This window comes from Rhinoderma darwinii, chromosome 1 (assembly GCF_050947455.1).
Source record: "Rhinoderma darwinii isolate aRhiDar2 chromosome 1, aRhiDar2.hap1, whole genome shotgun sequence".
Classification (NCBI taxonomy): domain Eukaryota; kingdom Metazoa; phylum Chordata; class Amphibia; order Anura; family Rhinodermatidae; genus Rhinoderma; species Rhinoderma darwinii.
Genome location: NC_134687.1, coordinates 251,109,098 through 251,133,112, shown reverse-complemented (window position 1 = coordinate 251,133,112; position 24,015 = coordinate 251,109,098). Strand labels below are relative to the sequence as shown.

At 43.2% G+C, this 24,015-nt stretch overlaps 1 protein-coding gene across 1 annotated transcript in view; it reads left to right on the top strand.

The window, feature by feature from the left end:
* The window catches only part of LOC142740843 (excitatory amino acid transporter 5-like), a 414,141-nt gene extending 409,123 nt beyond the window's left edge, over nt 1–5,018 (top strand). The window contains exon 11 of the mRNA XM_075850270.1: nt 4,881–5,018. Coding sequence (XP_075706385.1) covers nt 4,881–5,018 — 138 coding nt within the window. The remainder of the gene's footprint in view (nt 1–4,880) is intronic.
* Nucleotides 5,019–24,015: the final 18,997 nt, after the last annotated feature.

Sequence of the window (24,015 nt, the reverse complement as noted above, 5' to 3'; positions counted from 1 at the left end):
GCAATTGTATGAGTTTTTTTTTTTTGCGGGACGACTTGTACTTTTTATTGGTACCATTTTGGAGTAGATGCGACTTTTTGATCACTTTTTATCACATTTTTTTAAGGCTGGATTCAAAGAAAACAGCAATTTTTGCCAGTTTTTTTTATTTTATTTTTTACGACGTTCACCGTGCGGGTTAAATGACATAATAAGTTTATAGTTGGGGTCGTTACGGATGCGGCGATACCAAATATGTGTAACTGTTTTACTTTTTTTTTCTTTTTTAATAATAAAGCAGTTTGTAAGGGGGAAAAGTAGGTTTTTAATTTTTTTTGTTTACTTTTTTACTAGTCCTACTAGGGGACTTCACTATGTGATCCTACGATCACATGTATAATACACTGAAATACTTCTGTATTGCAGTGTATTATGCCTGTCTGTGTAAAACGGATAGGCATCTGCTAGGTCATGCCAGAGGCTTCTGCTACAGGCAGACCTGGGGGCCTTTATTAGGCCCCCGGTTGCCATCGGAGACAGAGACACTCGGCGATCTTATCACCGGGTGTCAGTGGAATGAGAGGGAGCTCCCTCCCTCTCTCCAACTCTACTCAGATGCGGCGTTCGCTATTGAGCGCCGCATCTGAGGGGTTAAACGGGTGAGATCGATACTAATATCTATCTCACACGTTTGAGCAGAGATGCCCCCAGCTCTCAGCTACCACTGGCAGCTGAGAGCAGGAAAATGTAACGACTCCCTGCTCTGTTTATTTATTCCGATGCAGCGCCGTAAAAAGGCTATTGCATCGGAATAAAGTCCGTTAGTGGCCGCCGTAAAAACACTATGGGGCGGTCACTAACGGGTTAAAGTGCTTTCCCGCAATAGGGCGTACAGTCATGCCCTGTAGATGAAGCAGGCACAGGAGCTGTGCTCGCTTCATCTTCAGCGGGTGTCAGCTGTAATATACAGCTGACATTCCACTGCAACAGCAGCGATAGCAGTTATCGCCGATCGCCGCCGTTTAACCCCTTAAATGTGGCAGTTAATAGCGACTGCTGCATTTAAGTGGTTGACAGAGGGAGGGGGCGCCAAGGCAGGACCTAATAGGCCAACTGTCAGTCGAATAATGACAGTTACAATACACTGCACTACATACGCCGTGCAGTGTATTGTACAGGGGATCATAAGATCAGATCTTCAAGTCCCCAAGTAAGTGTAAAAAAAAAAAGTAAAAGAAATCTAAATGAATAAAAGTTTTAAGTAATAAAAACAATAAATCGCCCTGTTTCCCTGATCGAGTCCTTTATAATTGGAAAGAAATTAAAAAATGTATAAAACTATACATAATAGGTACCGCCACGTTAAGAAGTCTCAATTACCTCAAAATGGTAACCATAAAAACTACAGTTCGTCCCGCAAAAAGCAAGCCCTCCCACGGCGATATCAACTGAAAAATAAAAAAGTTATGGCTCTTAGAATATGGCGACACTAAAACATGATTTTTTTTTTTTTAGAAAAGAGTATTTTTATTGTGGGAAAGTAGTAAAACGTAAAAAAACTATATAAATTTGGTAACACTGTAATCGTATTGACCCACAGAATAAAGTTAACATGTTGTTTATACTGCGCGGTAAACGCTGTAAAAGAAAAAAAGAAAAAACAGTGTTTGAATTGCTGGTTTTTGGTTTCCTCATCTCAAACTTACAGCTCAAAATTACAGCTCGTTCCACAAAAACCAAGCCCTCACACAGCTCTGTCAACGGAAAAATAGAATGTTATGACTCGCTGAACGCAATGATGCAAAATGATGGCACAGACTAACTTTTTAGGTCCAGTAGTTTTTCACTAAAAACCCCACATCATCATTTGCTAGACCCCACAGGTGGACCCCGTAGATGCAGTGGAGATGAGGAAACTTTAGGGCCTTGTGCTGCTAATAGGACTAGTGAAGAATTCAAAGATTTGGCAATACTGGAGCGCAGATATTTTGTACAATACCCCGGGTTTATCACATAGCCGTGTCCCATGGTACATAAAGCTGGCCGTGCGCATCATACAGATGGCATTGTATAACGCTTATGTCATGAACAAATACACAGTAAACAGTGAGGTCCCTGTTCTTCCCAAACCTCTGTCCCTATCTTCTTGTATGCCTCGACCTGAACGACGGCGCAAAACTGGGCGGCGTTCCCTATACTGGTACAAGTGAAACTGAGAAACAGATAAAACAGAGACCGTACAAAATAACAAAGGGTAACCTGGGAAGTACATGGAGGGAAAGGCAGGGCAATTGCGCCGTGGACAAGTTGGGGCGCAAAAGGCGGAGTCAGGCAGGCAGGATCAAACCGGGAGAGTGCGGAAAAAACAAAAGTCAGAAGGCAAAGAAAAGTCAGGAGTCCAGCCGAGGTCAGGTCACAAGAAGTCAAAAAGCAAGTCGCTCAGGGGAGTCTGAAACAAGGGTAAGCACCAGGCAAGGAAACTCTAATTACAGACAAAGGTCAACTATCCCAGGCTGAACTAAATAAGGAGAGGGCGGGAGCTCAGGAACATCAGCCAGGCTTTGATTGGCCTGATGCTCCTGAGCTCCTATTGGCTGCAGACTGCCTCAGTCTGCCAGGCCGGGCAACGCCGAGCGAGTAACTCTCGATGTCCTGGAGACCGAGGGAGCCGCATGCAGAGAGTACATGAACGCTTACTTGCTGTCCCGATGTAGAGGTCAGTTGGGAACATTCCTTCAGTTTTAAGAGGTAATTATCAAGATCCTAGTATTTGGGAACCGGTGGGGGGCGCAAGCACATGATCTAATGAACTAATCTTGTAAAATCTAAACTCCAAAAATCAAATGTCGCTCCATTCTGAGCCCTGCCGTGTGTCCAAACAGCAGTTTGCAATCACATATCGTTGTACTCTGGTAAAAATGCTTTACAAACGTTGAGGTACTTTTTTCTTATAGTCCTAGTGAAAAGGAAAAAATTTGAGATAGAACTTATTGGGAATATTTTTTATTATTATCTTCATGTCTCAATTCTAATAAATTCAGCAAAAACCTGTGGGGTCATAATGCTCACTACACCCCTAGATTAATTCCTCAAGGGGTGTAGATTACCAAATAGAATAAACTTTTAGGAGTGTTTACTGTACTGATACCTCAGGGGCTCTGTAAATGCAACTTGGCGCCCAGGAATTAATCCAGCAAAATCTATAAAAATATATATTTTTCATTTTTACTGCCCATTTCTAATAAAATCTATGGAACACCTGTGTGGCCAAAATACTCACTACACTCCTAGATAGTTTCCTTGTGGGGTGTAGTATCCAAAATGTATTTCTTTTTATTTATTTTTGGTGTTTCCTTTGTTTTGGCACCACAAGACCACTTCTAACCTGATATGGTGCCTAAAATTTAATTTAATAAAAAGAAGGCCCCAAAATCCACTAGGTGCACCTTCCTAAGGCCTGTGCTTTAGTCCATTAGCACACTAGGGCCACATGTGGGATATTTCTACAAACTCCAGAATCTGTGTAATAAATATTGAGTTGTGTCTTTCTGTTAACACTGGCTGTGTTACAGAAAAAATGGATTAAAATTACATTTCCGTAAAGAAAAAAAAAAAAATTTCTACATTTCACCTCCACTTTGCTTCAATTCCTGTGAAACGCATAAAAGGGTTAAGAAACTTTCTAAATGCTGTTTTGAATATTTTGAGGGGTGAAGTTTTTAAAATGGGGTAAATTATGAAGGTTTCCTAAAATATAGACCCTTTAAAGCTATTTCAGAACTGAACTGGTACCTATAAAAATAGGCTTTTGAAATTTTCTTGAAAATGGGAGAAATTGCTGCTAAAGTTCTAAGCCTTGTAACGTCCTAGAAAAATAAAAGGATGTTCAAAAAATGATGCAAACATAAAGTAGACATATGGGGGATGTTAATTAGTCACTATTTTGTGTGGTATTACTATCTGTCTTACAAGCAGATACATTCAAATTTAGAAAAATGCAAAGTTTTGCAATTTTTCTCAAAATTTTGTGGTAAGTGGTGTTTTTTTTTTTCCCCAAAGGCAGCATGCTCTGGGTATGGTGTTTTTTCTGGCGTTTTTCCCATAGAATTCAGTATTAGGCTTCAAAAACGCCAGAAAAAATGACACCACATAAAAAAGCGCCACTAAAAACTTTAGCTAAAAAGCATGTTTTTTTTATTCAATTTAAAACCTCAGAAAAACTCTATTTGTTAAGTAGTCCTAACAGTGTTCCCTCAGTAATGCGCTAGCCACGGATTGCTGAGCAAGCCACACAATATCCCTTAAATAGTGCCAGCAACACAGTGTCCTTGATGGACATGTGTCTTTTTTCAACCGTACTAACTATGTAACATTAGTGCCAGCCACACAGTTCCCCTCCATTACTGTTAGCCGCAGTGCACCATTAGTTCTTACCTGTTCCAACACCCACGCTGCACTCCACTCCCTGACATGGAAGATACATGTGAGCAGCCACAGAAGGCACTTAACTGATATCTATGATCAGTGGAAAGATGAGAGAACGAAAGTGCCGTCTAATGATGGAATGGTTGTCTGCAACAGAAGGATGAAGCTGTCAGTCTCCCACTAACCTACAGGCCTCAGGTTATGCATCCTCAATTTAGAAGATCTGGTCTAGGGTCTAGGGTCTCTATTTGTTTAGAGAGTCTGCTATTTTGTGCAGTTTTTCGTCTGGAACTCCCTGCGGGCAACAGGGCGGATACGTTGTGCACATTTACGCAGAATATCCGTCCTGTGTGAACATACCCTTAGAGTAGTAGAAATCCCTCTATTATCACATCAATATTTTCTTTTCTTTGAATGTTAAAGATGTTATAGAATTAATTTTATTGAGGGTAATCCTGTTTTGCTTTCTATTTTAGGATCTGTCTGTTGAAACAACACCATTGCAACTGTCCACAAATGATCCACAGCAACATGCTGATTGTCAGATCATGGAGATGATTGAAGAATCACGATATGAAAAAAGAAGAATCCAATTTAATATATGTCAGGTCTAAGACGCACACCTCATTTAGGAAAACTGTCTAAGAGAAAAACTGGCCTTGTTACCCATAGCAACCAATCAGAGCTCAGCTTTCATTTCTTCAACTGCTGTAGAAAAAGAAAATATAAGCTTTGATTGGTTGTTGTGGGTAACAAAGTCAGTTTTTCTCTTAGACTGTTTTTATAAATGAACCCGTACATTAGCTGTTTAAAAGCATGTGGAGCACCAAACTTACAATCCTTCTTCATTACCACTATAAACAAAACATGACAACTGAAATACTGTAATAAAATATATTGTACATTTTTATTATAGCAAACAAATAAGCAAAATAATATGACACACAATATATTGATCAAATAAAAAACAACCAACCACAAAAAAAAGACAGGTAGTGGTAAAAGGCTTGGCTGTTTTCTCAAGTTCCATAGGAATACAACGGGGAGAGACACGCACGTCTTCATTGATTTTCGCCTAGACATTTATCCTGTTTTGGAGATGGTTGCAGGTCCCAGAGCTGGAACCCAAACCTATCAGACATTTATGGCATAGCCCATGTATATGCCAAAAATATCTTAGATGGAAATATCCCTTTAAGAATGTTATTTTTATAGCTGAAGTCAATGGGATATGTATGCAAGTGCATAGGCATACATTTGTATTTGTGTGCAGTATACTTTTTATTTAATAGTCATGTAGCATTGTGTCCTATACTCTCCCATCCCAACACCTCATGTTTTGCCTGCCTAGCAGGATCAGAATGTACTGGAGTTTGTCGTTTGGGGCCTTCTAAATAAAAATGACACCATTAACAGGAGGAAGTACAGCTTCGTCTGAGCAAATAAAGTATTGATAAATCCCCTGGGCCAGACGGCATACATCCACGAGTGTTAAGGGAATTAAGCTCAGTATTGGACAGACCATTGTAACTCATCTTCTTAGACTCTCTTGTAACAGGATCAGTGCCACAGGATTGCAGGACGTTTGATGTTGTACCAATATTTAGGAAGGGTAAAAAGGTGGAACCGAGTAACTACCGTCCAATAAATTTAACATCTGTGGTATGTAAAGTATTTGAGGGTATTCTAAGAGATGAATTACAAAAGTATATAGCAGAGAAAAGTCTAGTAACTGATAACCAGCATGTATTCATGAAAAACAGGTCATGCCTAACCAACATGCTTGGTTTCTATGAGGAGGCAAGTGTAAATCTGGATGTTGGTCATGCGGCTGATGTGATTTATTTGTATTTTTCAAAAGCATTTGATACTGTGTCACACAACAGTCTTGTTCTGAAGCTACAGACACAGGGACTGGGGGATCGTGTATGCAAGTGGGTAAAGAATTGGTTACCGGACAGAAAACAAAGTTAGGTTGAAGTCAGCAGTGGGGTACCACAAGGATCGGTGTTAGGTCCAATTCTTTTTAATCTCTGTATTAATGACCTTGTAGATGGGATTGATAGCAAGGTGTCAGTTTTTGCTGACGATACAAAACTTTGTAGGATACTTAAAACTCAGCTTGACTATAAAATATTACAGAGAGTCCTAGATAAGATGGCAGCATGGGCAAAAATATGGCAGATGAAATTTAATGTTGATAAATGTAAAGTAATGCACTTAGGACGCAATAATAGTATTAATTCATATATACGTTAAATGGAATAAAACTGGGGATAACGGAACAAGAGACGGACCTGGGTATTATGGTAGCAAATCAGCTAAGCAGCAGCACTCAATGTCAGGCAGCAGCTGCAAAAGGATTTTAGAGTGTATAAAAAGAGAGATAAAAACCCGGAATTCAAATGTAATATTACCACTCTATAAATCCCTTGTAAGGCCACATCTAGAATATGGAATTCAGTTTTGGGTTCCACATTGTAAAAAGGACATAGGAGAACTGGAGAGGGTTCAAAGGCGGGCAACCAGACTATTAAATGGGATGGGAGGTGTCGCTTATAATGAAAAATGTATTGAAAATTGGGCTTTTTCAGCTTGGAAAAAAGACGTTTTAGATCGTATTATTGTGTATAAGTATATGTGTGGTCAATACAGAGAAAAAAAAGAAGTTTCAGACATCAATATAGAAAATAGTTCTTTACATTTAGAGTGGTCAAGCTATGGAATGCCCTTCCCCAAGAGGTAGTGATGGCAGATATAATGTCAGCATGTAAAAAAAGGCTAGATGCTTATTTATTTACGAATGGAATTGAGGGTTATAGTTAATCAAGCAATGAATGATTGGTAATTTATTGAGAAAGTTTGAACCTGATGGACCTATGTCTTTTTTCAACCAATGTAAGGCCGGATTCACACGAGCGTGTGCGTTTCGTGCACGCAAAAAACACTGCGTTTTGCACGTGCAAAAGTTACATAACTGCTCTGTGTGTCAGCAGCGTATGATGCGTGGCTGCGTGATGTTCGCGCAGCCGCCATCTGCTATTCTGTTTACATTCATAGCTTGTACTGCTGTTGCACGAATCACGTGCGTCACACGGAAGTGCTTCCATGTGCTGCGCGTGATTTTCACGCACCCATTAACTTCAATGGGTGCGTGATGCGCAAAAAACGCACAAATATAGGACATGTCGTGAGTTTTACACAGCGGACACACGCTGCGTGAAACTCACGGACTGTCTGAGCGGCCCCATTGACTAACATAGGTCCGTGCGAGGCGCGTGAAAATCACGCTCGTTGCACGGACGTATATCACGTTCGTCTGAATAAGCCCTAACTATGTAGCTATGTAACAGACTGCTAACAGTTAAAGGGTATTGTCATGTCTTTATTTGTTTATTTGAAGTATAGGAAATCATACAGTTTTCCAATCTACTTGTATTAGAAATTCTGCTCAAAGACCTTTCTTGTATCCGTGCGATAGCCTCTGTATAAAGTATTTCTACCTACAGTGTCTGTGTAGGAAGATCTTACATTCTTCTCTTTGTCTCGCAGGATCGAGCTGTTACCAATCACATCTAAGTTTATAACTTAGATGTGATTGGCAACAGCTCGAACCTGGGTGTCATGTAGACAGGGCCGTATTTGCCACTAGACAATGGGGGTGCAGTGCTTATGGCGTCCAGCGGGGGGGGGGGGGGTTTGGAGGATCGTTTGTTTTTTATTACAACTCGTCACTCACAGGGCAGGGGGGGGGCTTCATGCACCCACTGTTAATGGATTGGCCAGAGCAGCTGTGGCCAATCCGAGAACAGTGGGCGTGTCTTAGACTCAGTCTAAGAAGTGCCCTAGGGGGACCGGTTGGCAGAGCAGGACAGGAGGGCACCGGAGTAGGTCAGGTAAGTATTGCTACGTGTTTAATGTAATGTAGTGTAGTGTTGGTTTGCAATTAATGTATTGTGATACTAAGCTGTGCGGCCGCACAGCTTAGTATTGTTATACATGAATGTAGTGAGCGGGGCTGCGGTTGTGTAATACAGTCATTGCCCCACTCCTTACAACAAGTGTGTGCGCGCGGTAAGCATGAGGTGCTGCAGTAATGAGCACCAGCACGGAAGACAGAGAACATGGTGGGCGCACTGAAAAACTCCCATGTTCTCTGTCTTCAGGGCCGTCGGCGCCGCCGCTCGTTAGTGCAGCGCTGGTCTCATCACCTTATGCTGTCCGCGCACACGCACTTGTCAGGAGCGGCGCAATGGCTGTATTACACAACCGCAGCCCAGCTCTAACGGCGGAGATCAGAGAAACCTCTCATCTCCACTGTTAGGGTATGTTCACACGCCCTATTTACGGACGTAATTCAGGCGTTTTAAGCCTCGAATTACGGCCGAAAAAACGGCTCCAAACCGTCTGCAAACATCTGCCCATTGAATTCAATGGGTCTTACGGTGTTCTGTGCAGACGGGTTTTTCTTTTACGCGCCGCTGTCAAAAGACAGTACATAAAAAGACGCCTACCTCAAAGAAGTGCATGTCACTTCTTGGGACGTAATTGGAGCCATTTTTCATTGACTCCAATAAAAACCTGCTCCAATTACGTCCGTAATTTCAGACGTAATTGGCGTTGCCGTGTGAACATACCCTTATTCCCCTGAATGCTGCGATCAAAGCTGACTGCAGCATTCAAGGGGAAAATGCGAAGGGGGATGACTGAGGGACATACCATATATGGGCAGACAGCTCAGGGTCCATTGACAAACTCCAGGGCTGTCTGGCTATATTTCCTGTTGTTAGGGCATACTTATGTATGTCCTAACAACTGCCTGTGTACTATCAGTACACAGCCTAATGTACTGGCATATAGATACATACCAGTACATTAGAGGGGTATTCCGGTTACAACAAGTTACCCCCTTTCCGTAGGGTAGGCGGTAACTTGCTGATCGGTGGGTGTCCGACATTTGGGACCCCCACCGTTTACGAGAATGGGGGTCCTGTACCCCTCGTTTGAACCGAGCAGCAGGTCGCTCATGCACACTGCCGCTACATTCTCTATGGCAGTGCCGGAAATAGCTTAACGCAGTACTCGCCTATCTCTGGCGCTCCCATAGAGAATGAATGGAGCGGCAGTGCGCATGAGCGACCTGCCACTCGGTACAAATAAGGGATACGGTACCCCCATTCTCGTAAACAGTGGGGCCCCAGCTGTCGGATACCCACCGATAAGCAAGTTACCCCTTACCCTACGGATAGGGGGTAACTTGTAACTGGAATACCCCTTTAAAGTTTAAAGATAAAAAAGTAAAAATAAAGTAATGTTAAATAAATAAAAATAAATAAAAAATACACCCCATTTTGTACAATAAACCATAAAATAAAAGTCTCAATACATAAAATATACACACATTCGGTATTGTCGCGACTGTAATAACCTGCACAACAAATTTATAGCGTTATTTATGATGTGTACAGTATAAAAAATAAAATAAAAACAGCTTTCTTTCACTTATTAAAGTGAGGCACGAGTTGTTTTGAATTTTATACCTCCATGTGCCTCTCATTAATAGTAATTAACCCCATCATGTACCTCAATGTTGTCCATTATGACTGAGAAACACGATGGGTCAATTACTATTAATGTGAGGCACACGGAGGTTCAAACTTCATCACACCATGTGCCTCACATGAGAAAATGGAAGAACTTTTTTTATTACTGTTGGCAAAGTATAGTTTCGGTATCGAGAATTGCAATACTACACAAAAGATCATATCGAAGTCCAAATTCTGGTATCGTGACAACCCTAATGTAATGTACTGTCTTCAATTGTATCCGCGACCTTAGAATGCGGATACCATTGAAAGCGCAGGTGAAGCACAGGAATCATTAGTTCCCTTCCTCATAATTCAACGCTTTCTTGTGGCGGAGGCGGTGCGATGATGTCATCGCGCTGCCTGCCTTCATTCCGCTGGAGGCCTGATCAGAAAAGACCAGGCCTGCATCAACAGACACTTTATTGCTGACCCCTGCCGACGCTAGTAACTCCTAGTGCATGGATTCCTTTGTATCTGAAGCAGTCCCCGCACTAGGTTTATAGTGGCACACGCACCCAAGATGCGCCAAAATTCTGGCACATCTCGGGTGATCCTGTGTCACTTACAAGGCTTAGTAAACTAAGCAGTGACCAGTGGCGTAACTACCGCCGTAGCAGCAGTAGCGGCTGCTACGGGGCCCGCGGCATGAGGGGGCCCGTGTCGCCCGCCGGCACGGGCCCCCACCATGGCCGGAGGCTCCGCTAGCAGCTGCTATGGTTGCTACAGCGGGACGCCACTGAACAGTACGGCAGAGCAGGGAGGTATCTCCCCGCTCTGCCATTAACTGGTTCCCGACCGCTGGCTGTATTTTTACGGCCAGCGGTCAGGGTCCTTAAAACCCGAGCCCTAGACTTTCTACGGCTCGGGTTTTAACTTGCTGCCCGCGCGATCGGGCAGCTGAATGTCGGGTCTCCGGCTGTCAGTGACTGCCGGGGACCCTGAGGAGAGGATAGAAGCAGCTTTTGCTGCTTCTGTCTTCTCCGATCACTTGTACACAGCGCTGAATGCGCGCTGTGTACAGGAATAGAGACAGCAGCAGCAGCGGCGCTGTCTCTATTCTTGGCGGTGATCATGTGACAGGTCACATGATCGCCGGGTGCCGTTAGTGGCAGGCTGCTGCTGGGTCTTACTAGACCCAGCACAGCCCTATTAGTGACAATCGTCACTATGAGAGGGCTGATTTCCCCTGTAACTGGGGCTGCTGTGCAGCTCCAGTTACAGTGAAAAAACATGGTGTAAAAGAGGAAAAAAATATATAAAAGTTCCCCAAAGGTCTTCTTTGACCTTTGGGGGACAAACCATAGTAATAAAAAAAAATAGTAACGTAAAGTGCAAAAAAAATTTAAATTATAAATACACATAAAATACCCACCCCCAAAAAAAAACCATTCCCCCCGCCAATCATTGTTGTAACGCTAGCGCTGACCCAATTACCGTAATATAGACATGTAATATATAAAAATTTACGGTAGACAATGACGATCACAAATAAAAGGTCTATTTTAGGGTAAAACTATGTTATTACCCAAAAAAAATAGCTGAAACGTAAAAAAGCTTATTTTTTTACTATTATTTTCAAACTTTATGAATAAAAATTCTAAAATAGCAAAAAAGGTGTTTATAAAAACGATAAAAAATGAAACCTGCATTGTCTATGGAAAAAACGTCGCAAAAATCACGTCGTTATCCCAACAAATAAAAACGTTATAGCCATTTAACTAACACGTGCTAAAAAGGGCTAAACGGTGTCTGGTCCTGAAGGCGCAAAATAGAGCAAAAGACATGTATCCCCTATCCATAGGATCTCCACTTGATCTCCACAGGACAGGGGATACATGTGTGATCGCTGGCATTGATAGGGAGAACAGGGGACTGAAAGTCCCCTGAAGTTCTCCATCACAAACCTCTGACTTCCGGGGTCTGTGTCGGCAGCTCCGTAGAAATGAATGGAGCGCCGGTCGCGCTTGTGCGCATGCGTGACCAGCGCTCCTTTCATTTTTATTGAGCTGCGCAGACGCCGGAAGTCAGAGGTTAGTCATGGAGAAGTTCAGGGGACTTTCAGTCCCCCGTTCTCCCTATCGCTGCCATCGATCACTCATGTATCCCCTATCCTGTGGAGATCCTGTGGAGAGGGGATACATGTATTTTGTAGGACACACTGTAGGTCGCATTTTTTTGGGAGGGGGGACGCTTTATGGCGTTCCCTACAGGGGGGGGAACGCTGTATGGCGTTCCCTACAGGGGGGTTGCTGTATGGCGTTCCCTACAGGGGGAGAGCTGTATGGCGTTCCCTACAGGCGGGAGCTGTATGGCGTTCCCTACAGGGGGGAGCTGTATGGCGTTCTCTGCAGGGGGGCTGTATGGCGTTATCTACAGGGGGGCTGTATGGCGTTCTCTACAGAGGGGGGGCTGTATGGCGTTATCTACAGGGGGGGCTGTAAAAAAGGCACTATCTACAAGGGGGGGGGGGGTTGTGTGACACCCAGGGGAGGGGGGGGCCCCAGTCAAAAGTTTGCTATGGGGCCCAGTCTTTCCTAGTTACGCCCCTGGCAGTGACAGTTCTAAGCTGTCTTTTAAAAGTAGGCCAGTGAACTGAGGTAGCCTGGGGCCACGTGATGTAAATGAACCAATGACATCTAAGAGCTAAGAGCTGTCATTGCGTCACAGACTCAGGAAAGCAAGTATGATAATGGTTTTGCTTTTTTAATTATTAATGTTACTAATGTTTGTTTTTTTTTGCGCCTTTTTTTTTGGGGGGGGGGGGGTTTACAGGTTCGGTCGTTGGACTACATCAGATTCAAAGACTACTTAGATGACAGTGTTTTTATTTTCAATAAATTGGTTAACAAGCGTTGTGTTCAATAAAATATTTTTTCTGTGTCTGTTTTTTTTAACCATGCTACTACTGCCTTAGTAATGGTGGTTGTCTGATAGACAGTGAAAATTACTAAGGTGGGGCTGAGTGTTAGCTGGTGCAGATGCTAAGGGTATGTTCACGCGTAGTCAACAAAAACGTCTGAAAATCCAGAGCTGTTTTCAAGGGAAAACAGACCCTGCTTTTCAGACGTTTTTTTACCAACTCGCATTTTTCGCGGCGTTTTTCGCGCCGTTTTCGCTGCTTTTTTTATGTCCGTTTTTGGAGCTGTTTTCATTGGAGTCTATGAGAAAACAGCTCCAAAAACGTCCAAAGAAGTGTCCTGCACTTCTTTTGACGAGGCTGTATTTTTACGCGTCGTCGTTTGACAGCTGTCAAACGACGACGCGTGAATAACAGGTCGTCTGCACAGTACGTCGGCAAACCCATTCAAATGAATGGGCAGATGTTTGCCGACGTATTGGAGCCGTATTTTCAGACGTAAAACGAGGCATAATACGCCTCGTATACGTCTGAAATTTGGCCGTGTGAACATACCCTAACACTAACTACCTCATTATTAGGGTATGTTCACACATAGTCAACAAAAACGTCTGAAAATCCAGAGCTGTTTTCATGGGGAAACAGACCCTGTTTTTCAGAAGTTTTTTTACCAACTCGCATTTTTCGCGCCGTTTTCGCAGCGTTTTTTACGTCCGTTTTTGTAGCTGTTTTCATTGGAGTCTATGAGAAAACAGCTCCAAAAACGTCCAAAGAAGTGTCCTGCACTTCTTTTGACGAGGCTGTATTTTTACGCGTCGTCGTTTGACAGCTGTCAAACGACGACGCGTAAATAACAGGTCGTCTGCACAGTACGTCGGCAAACCCATTCAAATTAATGGGCAGATGTTTGCCGACGTATTGGAGCCGTATTTTCAGACGTAAAACGAGGCATAATACGCCTCGTATACGTCTGAAATTTGGCCGTGTGAACATACCCTAACCCCGCTACCCACCGCCACTAGGGATGCCGGGAAGAGCCAGGTACGATCCAGTACCTGACCATCTGAAGTGATGGTCGGGCACTGGGGCAGCTGCAGGCTGGTATTAATAGGCTGGGAAATCCCAAAAACAATGGGACTTGCCACTCTGGTGATGCTGTGCTGCTGCTTCTATGTTGCATCTGGCTGGTTATGAAAAATGGGGGGGACCCCACGTAGTTTTTTTAAAATAAATAATTGAAAAAAATAACTTTGGGTCGCCCTTTTTTTCATAACCAACTAGATACAATAAAGAGCTGCAGTCTAGCATTACCAGGTTGAGAAGGGCCATTGTTTTTGGGCTTTCCCAGGCTAATAATACCAGCCTGCATCTGCCCCAGTACCCAACCATCACTTTAGATGTTCGGGTACTGGATTGTACACAGCTGTTCCTAGCACCCCAGGTGGTGGTTGGTACCGGGGTAATAATGGGGGGGTTAGTGTTAGCCTCTTCACCGGCTTAGTAATGGACTCTGTCTTTCGGACAGCTGCCATTACTGAGGCAGTAGTAATGAAGTTAAAAAAAACACTGACACAGAAAAAATATTTTATAAAAATAAAAGCCCCCAAACAACCCTCGTTAACCATTTTATTGAAAATAAAAACTCTGTCATCAAAGTGGTCCTCGAATCCGACTTAGTACAACAACCGAACCTGTAAAAAAACACACACAAAAAAAAAATACATTAGTAACACTAATAACTAAAAAAGCAAAACAATTATTATACTTACCTTCCTGGGTCTGTGGCCATACGTAAACTAAGCAGTTACAGCTCTAAGCTGTCATTGGTTAGTTTACATCACATGGTTCCAGGTTACCTCCGTTCATTGGCCTACTTTTAAAAGTGGGACGATGTACTGCGGTAACCGGCAGGGCGTTCTTTGCTCCAAAGTGTTGCTTTTTTTTTTCTTCTAAAAATTAATAAACTGTGACCTGATCAATAATAGAGGGAATGGGCCCCAGTGTTCATGTGGGGAGCATGGGAGGGAATGTTAATGGGGTGGCACTGAGCATTTCTTTTAGCATATGTCGACACGTAGGGTAAAAACTACAGATCTTACACAACGGATTTCAGTGTGAAAAATCTGCAGCGTAATACAGTAGCAGTAGAGTGGATGATATATGAACAAATCGCATCTACACACTGCGCAAATAACCCACCGAAAAACCGTTCATAAATTAACCTGTGTTGCATTTTTTCGTTAATCGGCAGTATGTCAATTTATGTTGTGGAATCGCTGATTTTCTATTGCAGGTTTTCCCTATTGTATACAATGGGGAGGTAAAACCTGCAACAATTAGCACATGTTGCGATTTTTGTGGTGTAAAAGCTGCTTTTTTGGGGGCGTCAGCCCTAAACGTGTCTAAGGCAGCACAAACTCTAAATACGGCCCTCCATGCAGAGACACGCAGGACCCGCTGACACTAAACCCATCAGTCCTGTTGACCTGATGGATTCAGGTTTCAGCACTAGATACAGCTGCTCTGTATGCAGTATACAAAGCAGCTGTATCTCAAAAAGTTTAAATCATTTTTAATAAAAAATGAACAATATTTTCAAAGGTGTACATAGCATTTAATAACATGACCTAGAGACAGGCAGAGATTTTATGCATCACCAAGATACAGGCAGACATTTTATAAGTAAATACACACAGAGTGAAGTAGTTGTTCATTATTATTCCACCATTAGTCCTATTCACTTAGCCCATGGATGTGTCCTCTATGTTGTCCCAACACATGCATGCCATGTAACCCTATTGCTAACTGAATGCTAGGAGTCACATGTCATACCTCCCTACTTCCGAATATAACAAAGACGGACAACCGATGCTGCGCGCGTAGCAATTTATTTTTCTCTTAAGCCACACCTCTAATGCCACCCAATGCCCGCCCATGCACACCTGGTTCAGCACACACAGTATCATGCTCCCATAGTGCCTCCCACACAGTATAATGCCAAATAGCTGCCCCCACACAGTATAATGCGCTCTAGCTGTCACCATACATTATAATGCCCCCATAGCTACCACTATACAATATAATGCCCCCATAGATGCACCCATACACTATGAAGCCCACACAGATGCCTCCATGGAGTATAATACCCAGGCAGATTCTCCCATGCAGCATAATGCCCACACAGATGCCCGCATACAGTATGATGCCGACACAGATGCCACCATGCAGTATAAAGCCCAAACAAGTTCTCCCATACATCATAATGCATTATGCCCCCATAGCTGCCCCATACAGTATAATGCCCCTATAGCTTTCCCATACAGTATAATTCAACCATATAGTATAATGCCCTGTGTATTTTAACACATTAAATACACAGTGGAAAGAAATTTTATCTTGACTTTTCCAATGAGTTTTCAATGGCTTTTATTGTGTGATATCACTCTGCAGCAAGGTATCAGAGTCAAGATAAAGATGGCTACATCCGTAGCTTTCCCCATACAGTATAATGCCCCTATAGCTGCCCCCATACAGTATAATGCCCCTTAACTGCCCCTAATGCCAGTGCCCACATAGATAGTGACACAGTGCCCATGTAGTGCCTGCAGTGCCCATGTAGATAGTGCAAGTGTCTCCTGTAGATAGTGCCCTTATATAGTGCCGCTGTGACAATCTAGATAGTGCCACACCCACTTGAAGATAGCGCCACCATCCCTGTAGATAACGCTGCCCCGCTACCCCCGAGGATAGCACCATTGGGACTCCCTTTAGGAGCGGAATCCCCAGCCCGAGCATAGGCTGGGTTTTTCGCTCCTAGAGGGAACCTCTGATGTCGCTGTCCATGTATGGACAGTGACGTCAGGGGCTACTCCTGGAGTGGAATCCCCTGCCAGAGTGTTGGCAACAGGGATTCAGCTCCAGAGGAGCCGCCGATGTCACTATCCATGTATGGACAGTGACTTCAAGGGCTTCCCCGGGCTGTTAGGAAAATGCCTGTTCCCTTAAGATCACCATGACTACTGTTCTAGCTTCTGGGCGGTTCTGTTTTACTTTGAGCCTATCTCTATTCTCTGTTCTTCAGGTGTAGGGTTGTATTTATACCTAGCTTCCTCCACCTGTGCTTTGCTCGTGAATTTCCTGTCTGCAGGCATTTTGATCAAGCTACTTCTATACCCTTCACCTTTGACTTCTGGACTTCTTGGACATTGACCTCGGCGTGTATTTGGATAACCCTTCGTTTACTGATTTTGATTATCTGCTTCCGGCTGGTTCTGACCTCTGCTTTACTTGATATCCACTTGCACTGTTTTGGAGTTTCTGTTTACCCTCTGACTGTCTGGTTATCCTGTCGGGTATTGCCTGCATTGCACCTCTTATCCAACATTGAACTCTGCTAAGACAACCTGGGTTCTATGCAACAAAGACAATCCCACCTTGCAGTCGGCTCTGGCGAAAACCTTAGACTAGCTTTAGTCTCTGTCGAGCAGAGTTGTGACGGATTTGAGGTTGCGGATTTATTTGCACGCTCTCCAGCATTCTTAGGGGAATCGCTCAACTTGCATTCCATAACATATTTACAAGCCCATTTATATTATCCTTTCACGATGGAACCTATGCAAGCCCTGGTGGATCTGATGCACGATCTGACTCTGCTGGTACAAGATCTGGCAGTGAGGATCCAACGGCATGAAACTACACAGGGCCAAGCAGTCATTCCAGTGACAACTCCAGTGGAACCTAAGGTAAACTTACCTGATCGTTTCTCTGGTGATCGGAAGTCGTTAATTTTCGTGAGAGCTGTAAATTATATTTTCGACTAAGACCTATCTCCTCTGGTACTGAGCAACAGTGAGTGTGTATTGTCCTATCACTTTTGCAGGGTGATCCTCATACCCAGGTCTTTTCATTGGGACCTTTTGCCCCTGAACTTTTTTCTGTGGAGACCTTCTTTGCGGCCCTAAGTTTAATTTATGGAGAACCAGATATCACTGCAGTGGCAGGGGCTAATCTGTTATCTCTCCAACAAGGACTGCGTCCTGTCGAAGAATATTGTTCAGAATTTAGACGTTGGTCTATTTATTCACAATGGAATGATGCTGCACTCCGATTCCAATTCCACCAAGGCCTTTCTGAGACTTTGAAGGATCTCTATATAAATTATTCTCCACCCTTGACTCTAGAGAATACTATGACCCTTCTTGTGCGTTTGGACCGATGACTATGTGAGCGCAGAAATGAAAGATCAGTGATGGCTGCTCCCCTTCCCTGCACTGAGAGCCCTTCATCTGATGCACAAGAGCCCATGCAGTTGGGCTCCACTATGTCTTCTCAGGAACGGAAACTTTTTCGAAAAATCAAGGGACTGTGTTTCTATTGCGGGGACACTGGTCATAAACTCAAGAACTGTTCTAAGCGTCCAGAACGTCCAGCTCCGGAAAAACTTCCTATATGGTACCTGGGAATGCCATCTTGGTCAGGTTTTTCTCACATTTTCAAAAAAAATCCTTTTGCCTTTTAATGTATGGTTTAATAATGTTTGTATTTCTGGTCAAGCTTTTGTAGATTGTGGTTCTGCGGCTAATTTCTTAAGATTTTCAGGTTGCAAAAAGATTGGATATCACCCTTGTTTAGTTCAGTACCCCAGTCAAAGTCTCTAAAATTGATAATACTCCTCTCGATCAAGTTCTCTACTCCGCCTGTTACATTGGAAGTGGGTTCTTTGCATACTGAACAAATCACTTTCTTTATTCTAGAAAATTTGCCCTCTGAAGTAATATTGGGTCTTCCATGGTTGCAGACAAATAATGCGGTTATTGATTGGGTAAAAGCAGATTTGATAAAGTGGAATTCTAAATGTTATGATTCTTGCATATCTTTGTCTACCACTAATTTATCTTGCAACGCACCATCGTTGCCTGAGTGTATTCAAGATTTTGAGGACGTTTTTTCTGAAATCGGTTGTGAATCTCTCCCTCCTTATAGGCCGTACAACTGTCCCATTATACTTCTCCCTAATGCTAAGCGGCCCAAGGGGCGGATTTATAATATTTCTGCTCTGGAAAGAGAGGCCATGAAAGATTATATTAAAGACTGTCTCCGTAAGGGTCATATTCGTCCATCTACTTCTCCAGTGGGTGCAGGTTTTTTCTTGTTGAAAAAAAAGATGGCGGTTTAAGAGCCTGTATCGACTATCGTGAATTAAATAAGATTACCGTTAAGAATCAATATCCCCTTCCACTCATCCCGGACCTGTTTAATCAGATCTCAGGAGCCAAGTGGTTCTCTAAAGTAGATTTACGTGGGGCCTACAATTTGGTTCGTATCCGCAAAGGTGATGAGTGGAAGACAGCATTTAATACTCCAGATGGTCATTATAAGTATTATAGTCATTATAAGTATTTTGTCATGCATTTTGGTTTAAGTAATGCTCCAGCGTTTTTTTAAAACCTGGTTAACCCCTTCCCGCAAAATCACGTCACGTGAAGGAGATGGAGCTAGCTCAGGAGCAGAGCCAGCACCATCACCGCCGGGTGCCAGCTGTATGTTACAGCTGGCACCCTGATGTAATGGCCAGGACCGGAGCTAGCCTCCTATCCGGCCGATTAACCCCTCAGATGCTGCGATCAATAGAGATCGCAGCATGTGATGAGTTTTTAGCCACCGGCAGCCCAGCAACGTTATCGCTGGGTTGCCGGTGACTGCAATGGCAACCGGAGGCCTAATTCTGGCCTCCCGGTCTGCCAGCAACGGAAGCCTCCTATGCCCCGTTCAGCAGCGGGGCCTAAAAGGCTTCCGGCACCATCGACAAGATGGCGCCTGCTCAGCTTCCGGCTCAGAAGCTGAGTCGGCATCATCAGCAGTGGGTGTCCGCTGTATGTAGTTAGCTCCGATTCCTGCCATTAATCCCTTCGATGCAGCGATCCAATGCGATCGCTGCATCTTAGCGGTTTGTAGCAAATCGGCAGCCTACCATGCGATGGCAAGGCTGGCGACTGCTACTATGGCAACAGGAGGCCTAAGAATGGACTCCTGTCTGCCATTACGGAAGCTAATTAGGCCCAGTCCGGAGGCGAGCCTGATCGGCTTGCTGTCAGTGAACAATTGACAGTTCTAATACATTGCACTACATAGGTAGTGCAATGTATTAGAACATCAAACAAACAGTTGGAGCTTCAAGTCCCCTAGTGGGACTAAACAAAAGTGTAAAAAAAAAGTGTACAAAAAAAAAGGAAAAGTAAAAGTTGTAAAAAATACAATAAAAGTTTCAAGTAATAAAATAAAACACAATCACCCTTTTTGCCTTATCAAGTCATTTATTATTGAAAAAAATAATAAAACCATACATATTTGGTATTGCTGCGACCGTAATGACCTGAACTATAAAAAAAATTCTGTTATTTATCCCGCGCAGTCAACGCCGTAAAAAAAAACTAAAAAATTCTGCCATAATTGCTGTTTTTTTGGTCACTTTGTCTTACAAAAATTTAGATAAAAAGTGATCAAAATTTGCATGTATCCAAAAATGGTACCTATGAAAACTCTAACTCGTCTCGCAAAAAACAAGCCCTCATATAGCTCCGTCGACAAAAAACTTAAAAAGTTATGGCTCTCACAACATGGCGACAGAAAAAATACATTCTCTTTACAAAATAATGTTTATTGTGCAAAAAGTTGTAAAACATAAAAGTGCTATAAATTAGGTATCGCCGGAATCGGACTGACCCGCAGAATAAAGTTAACATGTAATTTATTATGAACGCTATATAAAAAGAACTAAAAAAATATGCCAGAATTGCTGTTTTTTTGTCACCTTGCCTCCCAAAAAAAAGAATAAAAAGTGATCAAAAAGCCGCATGTACCCCAAAATGGTACCAATAATAACTACAGCTCATCCCACAAAAATACAGCCCTCATACCACTACGTCTATGAAAAAAATAACATTAGTTAATGCTCCAATAAGTCAGGAAATAACAATATCCAGTTGTGCAGATTAGAGAGGAACATTTCGTGTGTTTCAAGAGGCGAATTATCAAGGCAGTAAAATTAGGGAACCAGGAAGGGGAGGGCCCAAATATATCTGCTGGAAGCGAGGGCGCCCGTATTATATCAGGACAATACTTCCCAGAAAAATTCCCAAACTGCAAGGTGCGGAGTGTGGACCAAAAGGGAGGATAAGGAAGGATATTTATCTGTGCGATACTGGACTATGCAGAAAGGATTTCTTCACAGCGTAACACATATCTGTGGATTATTTTATTCTTTTTTTTACCTTATTATTATACCACCTGACTATGCCCCTGATGTACTCTGCCCAGCTTACATATGCCCTACATTATAAACGGAAACACCAGTAAAACTCCAGACAAAACTACTACCAAGCAAAATCCACGCTCCAAAAGCCAAATGTGCTCCCTCCGTTCTGAGCCCCACAGTGTGCCCAAACAGCAGTTTACTTCCACATATGTGGCACCGCCATACCTGGGAGAACCCTTTTAACAATTTTTGGGGTGTGTGTCTCCCGTGGCACAAGCTGGGCACGACATATTTGCCACTGAAATGGCATATCTAGGGAAAAATGTTCATTTTTACTTTGCACCTTCTGCAGCGCAATCATTTATGGAAAAGACCTGTGGTGTGAAAATGCTCAAAATGGGATCACTTCTCAGGGGTTTATTTTATTATTTCACATCAGAGCCTCTGCAATTGTGAACCAATACTGTGTAAGTCGCCAAATTAGGCCTCAATTTTACATGGTATGCTTTCACTCCTGAGCCTGGTCGAATGTCCAGGCAAAAGATTAGGGCCACATATATGGTGTTTCTAAAACCGGGAAACACAGCATAATAATTAGAGAGCTATCTTGTTATGGTGGCAGAAGCGTGGCACCACATATTGGCATATCTATGGGAAAAAAAAAAAAATTATACTCTGCAAGTTCGAGTGCACACCAATTTCGGCCAAATACATGCGGGGATAATATGCTCACTACTCCCCTAGGTGAATACCTTGAGGGGTATTTTTTGCAAAATGGGGTCACTTCAGGGGGGATCCACTGTTTTGGTCACACAGGGACTTTGCAAATGCGACATAGCGCCCAGAAACCAATCCAGCAAAATCTGTACTCCAAAAGCAAATGGTACTCCTTCCCTTCTGAGCCCTATTCTCAATCCCAGACAGGCTTGGTGGGCCTTGTTCTTTACAAAGTTTGAATTTATTCTAACTTATAGACCCGTATCTAAAAATTTCAGGGCTGACGAATTATCTCGAAGTTTCTGTTCCTCACAGGTCGCCGACTTTCATCCTGAACCTATTTTATCTAAGGGGATAGTGGTTTCACCTGATCTTGCAACTGAGATTAATGAATGTCAGCATCTCGCTCCGCAAACCATTCCTGCTCGGAAGTTGTTTGTACCTCCTCAGTTCAGATTTTGTTTTCTCAATGAGTTACATGATTCTGTTTTGTGTGGCCGTCCAGGGATAACTGGTACTAAAAAATTAGTCTTGCGGCTCTATTGGTGGCCGTCTTTGTCTCGTGATGTGAGTTCCTATGTCTCTGCTTGTGATGTCTGCACTTGCGCTAAGACTACTCGAATTCGTCCTATGGGTTAACTACTACCATTGTCTGTTCCACAGAAACCTTGGTCTCATCTGTCTATGGATTTTATCACTGATTTGCCTCCCTCTGAAGAGAAAACTGTCATTTGGTTTGTGGTGGACCGTTTCAGTAAAATGTCTCATTTCATTCCATCGCCGCAACTCCCTGATTCCAAAACTCTGTCTAAATTATTTATTGATCAAATGGTTCGTCTGCATGGTATTCCGGAAAATATTGTCTCAGATGGAGATGTACAATTTGTGGCTAACTTCTGGAGAGCCTTTTGTAAGAAACTTGGTATACAGTTATCTTTCTCTTCGACATTTCACCCTGAAACCAATGGTCAAACCAAGCGCTTTAATCAAAGGCCTGAGTGAGGTCGTGCACTGTGGTGCAGTTTATCGCCCGGAACATCTGCTACAGAAAACTGCAGCACTTAGCCGGACTGCTAGCATGACAGCCTCCTGGGATGACATTTCATCCTAGGAGATCGCTGCAGCCTGTGATTGGCTGCAGCGGCAGTCACATGGGATTAAACGTCATCTCCGGAAGCCGGCCCTCCTGGACCCCTCCAATTACCTGACCTGAGTCGCCTGACCCGGTGACTGACTCAGGTCTGGTGACTGGACTGGTTCATTCCTGGGCCGGCACCAACCTCACTCAGACATGCTCCTAAATGTGAGTCAAGCCAGGCAAAGTGGAGAGAGGTAGCGGTAAGCTACTGCTCTCCGCTCTGGGGCCTATGTGCCACTAGCTACAAGGGGGGGCTGTGTGCCACTATCTACATGATGGTACTTCACTGTGTATTTATTATTTTATACATGTTTGTGCTCCCACAATTTAATTCTTACAATTCACTGATGAGTGACTAAGAGTAAAAAATTTTTTATTAAATATCTCGTTAAAAATGGGGGTACAATCACCTCCGTGATAACCCAATGTGCTCAAAAATATTACAAGAAAAAGATCTCAGTTCATCAGTTGATCCAGTTATGAATCCTATAGATGAACACACTTATAATGACGTGTTTGACAATGTTGCTACAGCGGACCAATAAACTAGACCTAGATGGACAAACAGGGCATTCCCTGAGTGTCCAAGGCACTTGGTTATATGATCAAAGTACACTGTCACCTACACTTAGTTTCCCACTATCCTTACACTAAGCATTTCTATATCATATATCATTAGGGGTCTGTTCAAAGTTCAAATGTGCTGACCATCATGTCAGCGATAATTCGTATGTGCTATTTCTTATGTACCATAGCGTGCTCGCACTTGATATCAGCAGCACACTGTAGCTGGGAATGAGAGTTGATAAAGATAACACTCCTCCCCTCTCGTTCCGACCATGCCACCCTGCCAGCCAATCAGAATTGCTGACGTCACTAGTGACGTGCGGCCGTTCAAAGCAAGGCGGAACATGTGATCCGCCCGGCCAATCACCGCCGCCCAAGCCACCAGCGCACACCAGCACTAAGACTCAAAATCAATACGATTCATCTGCATGGGGTTCTTTCTGCAGCAAGCACATGTATTTCTGCAAGTTTTAATCAGATGAATTTTTAG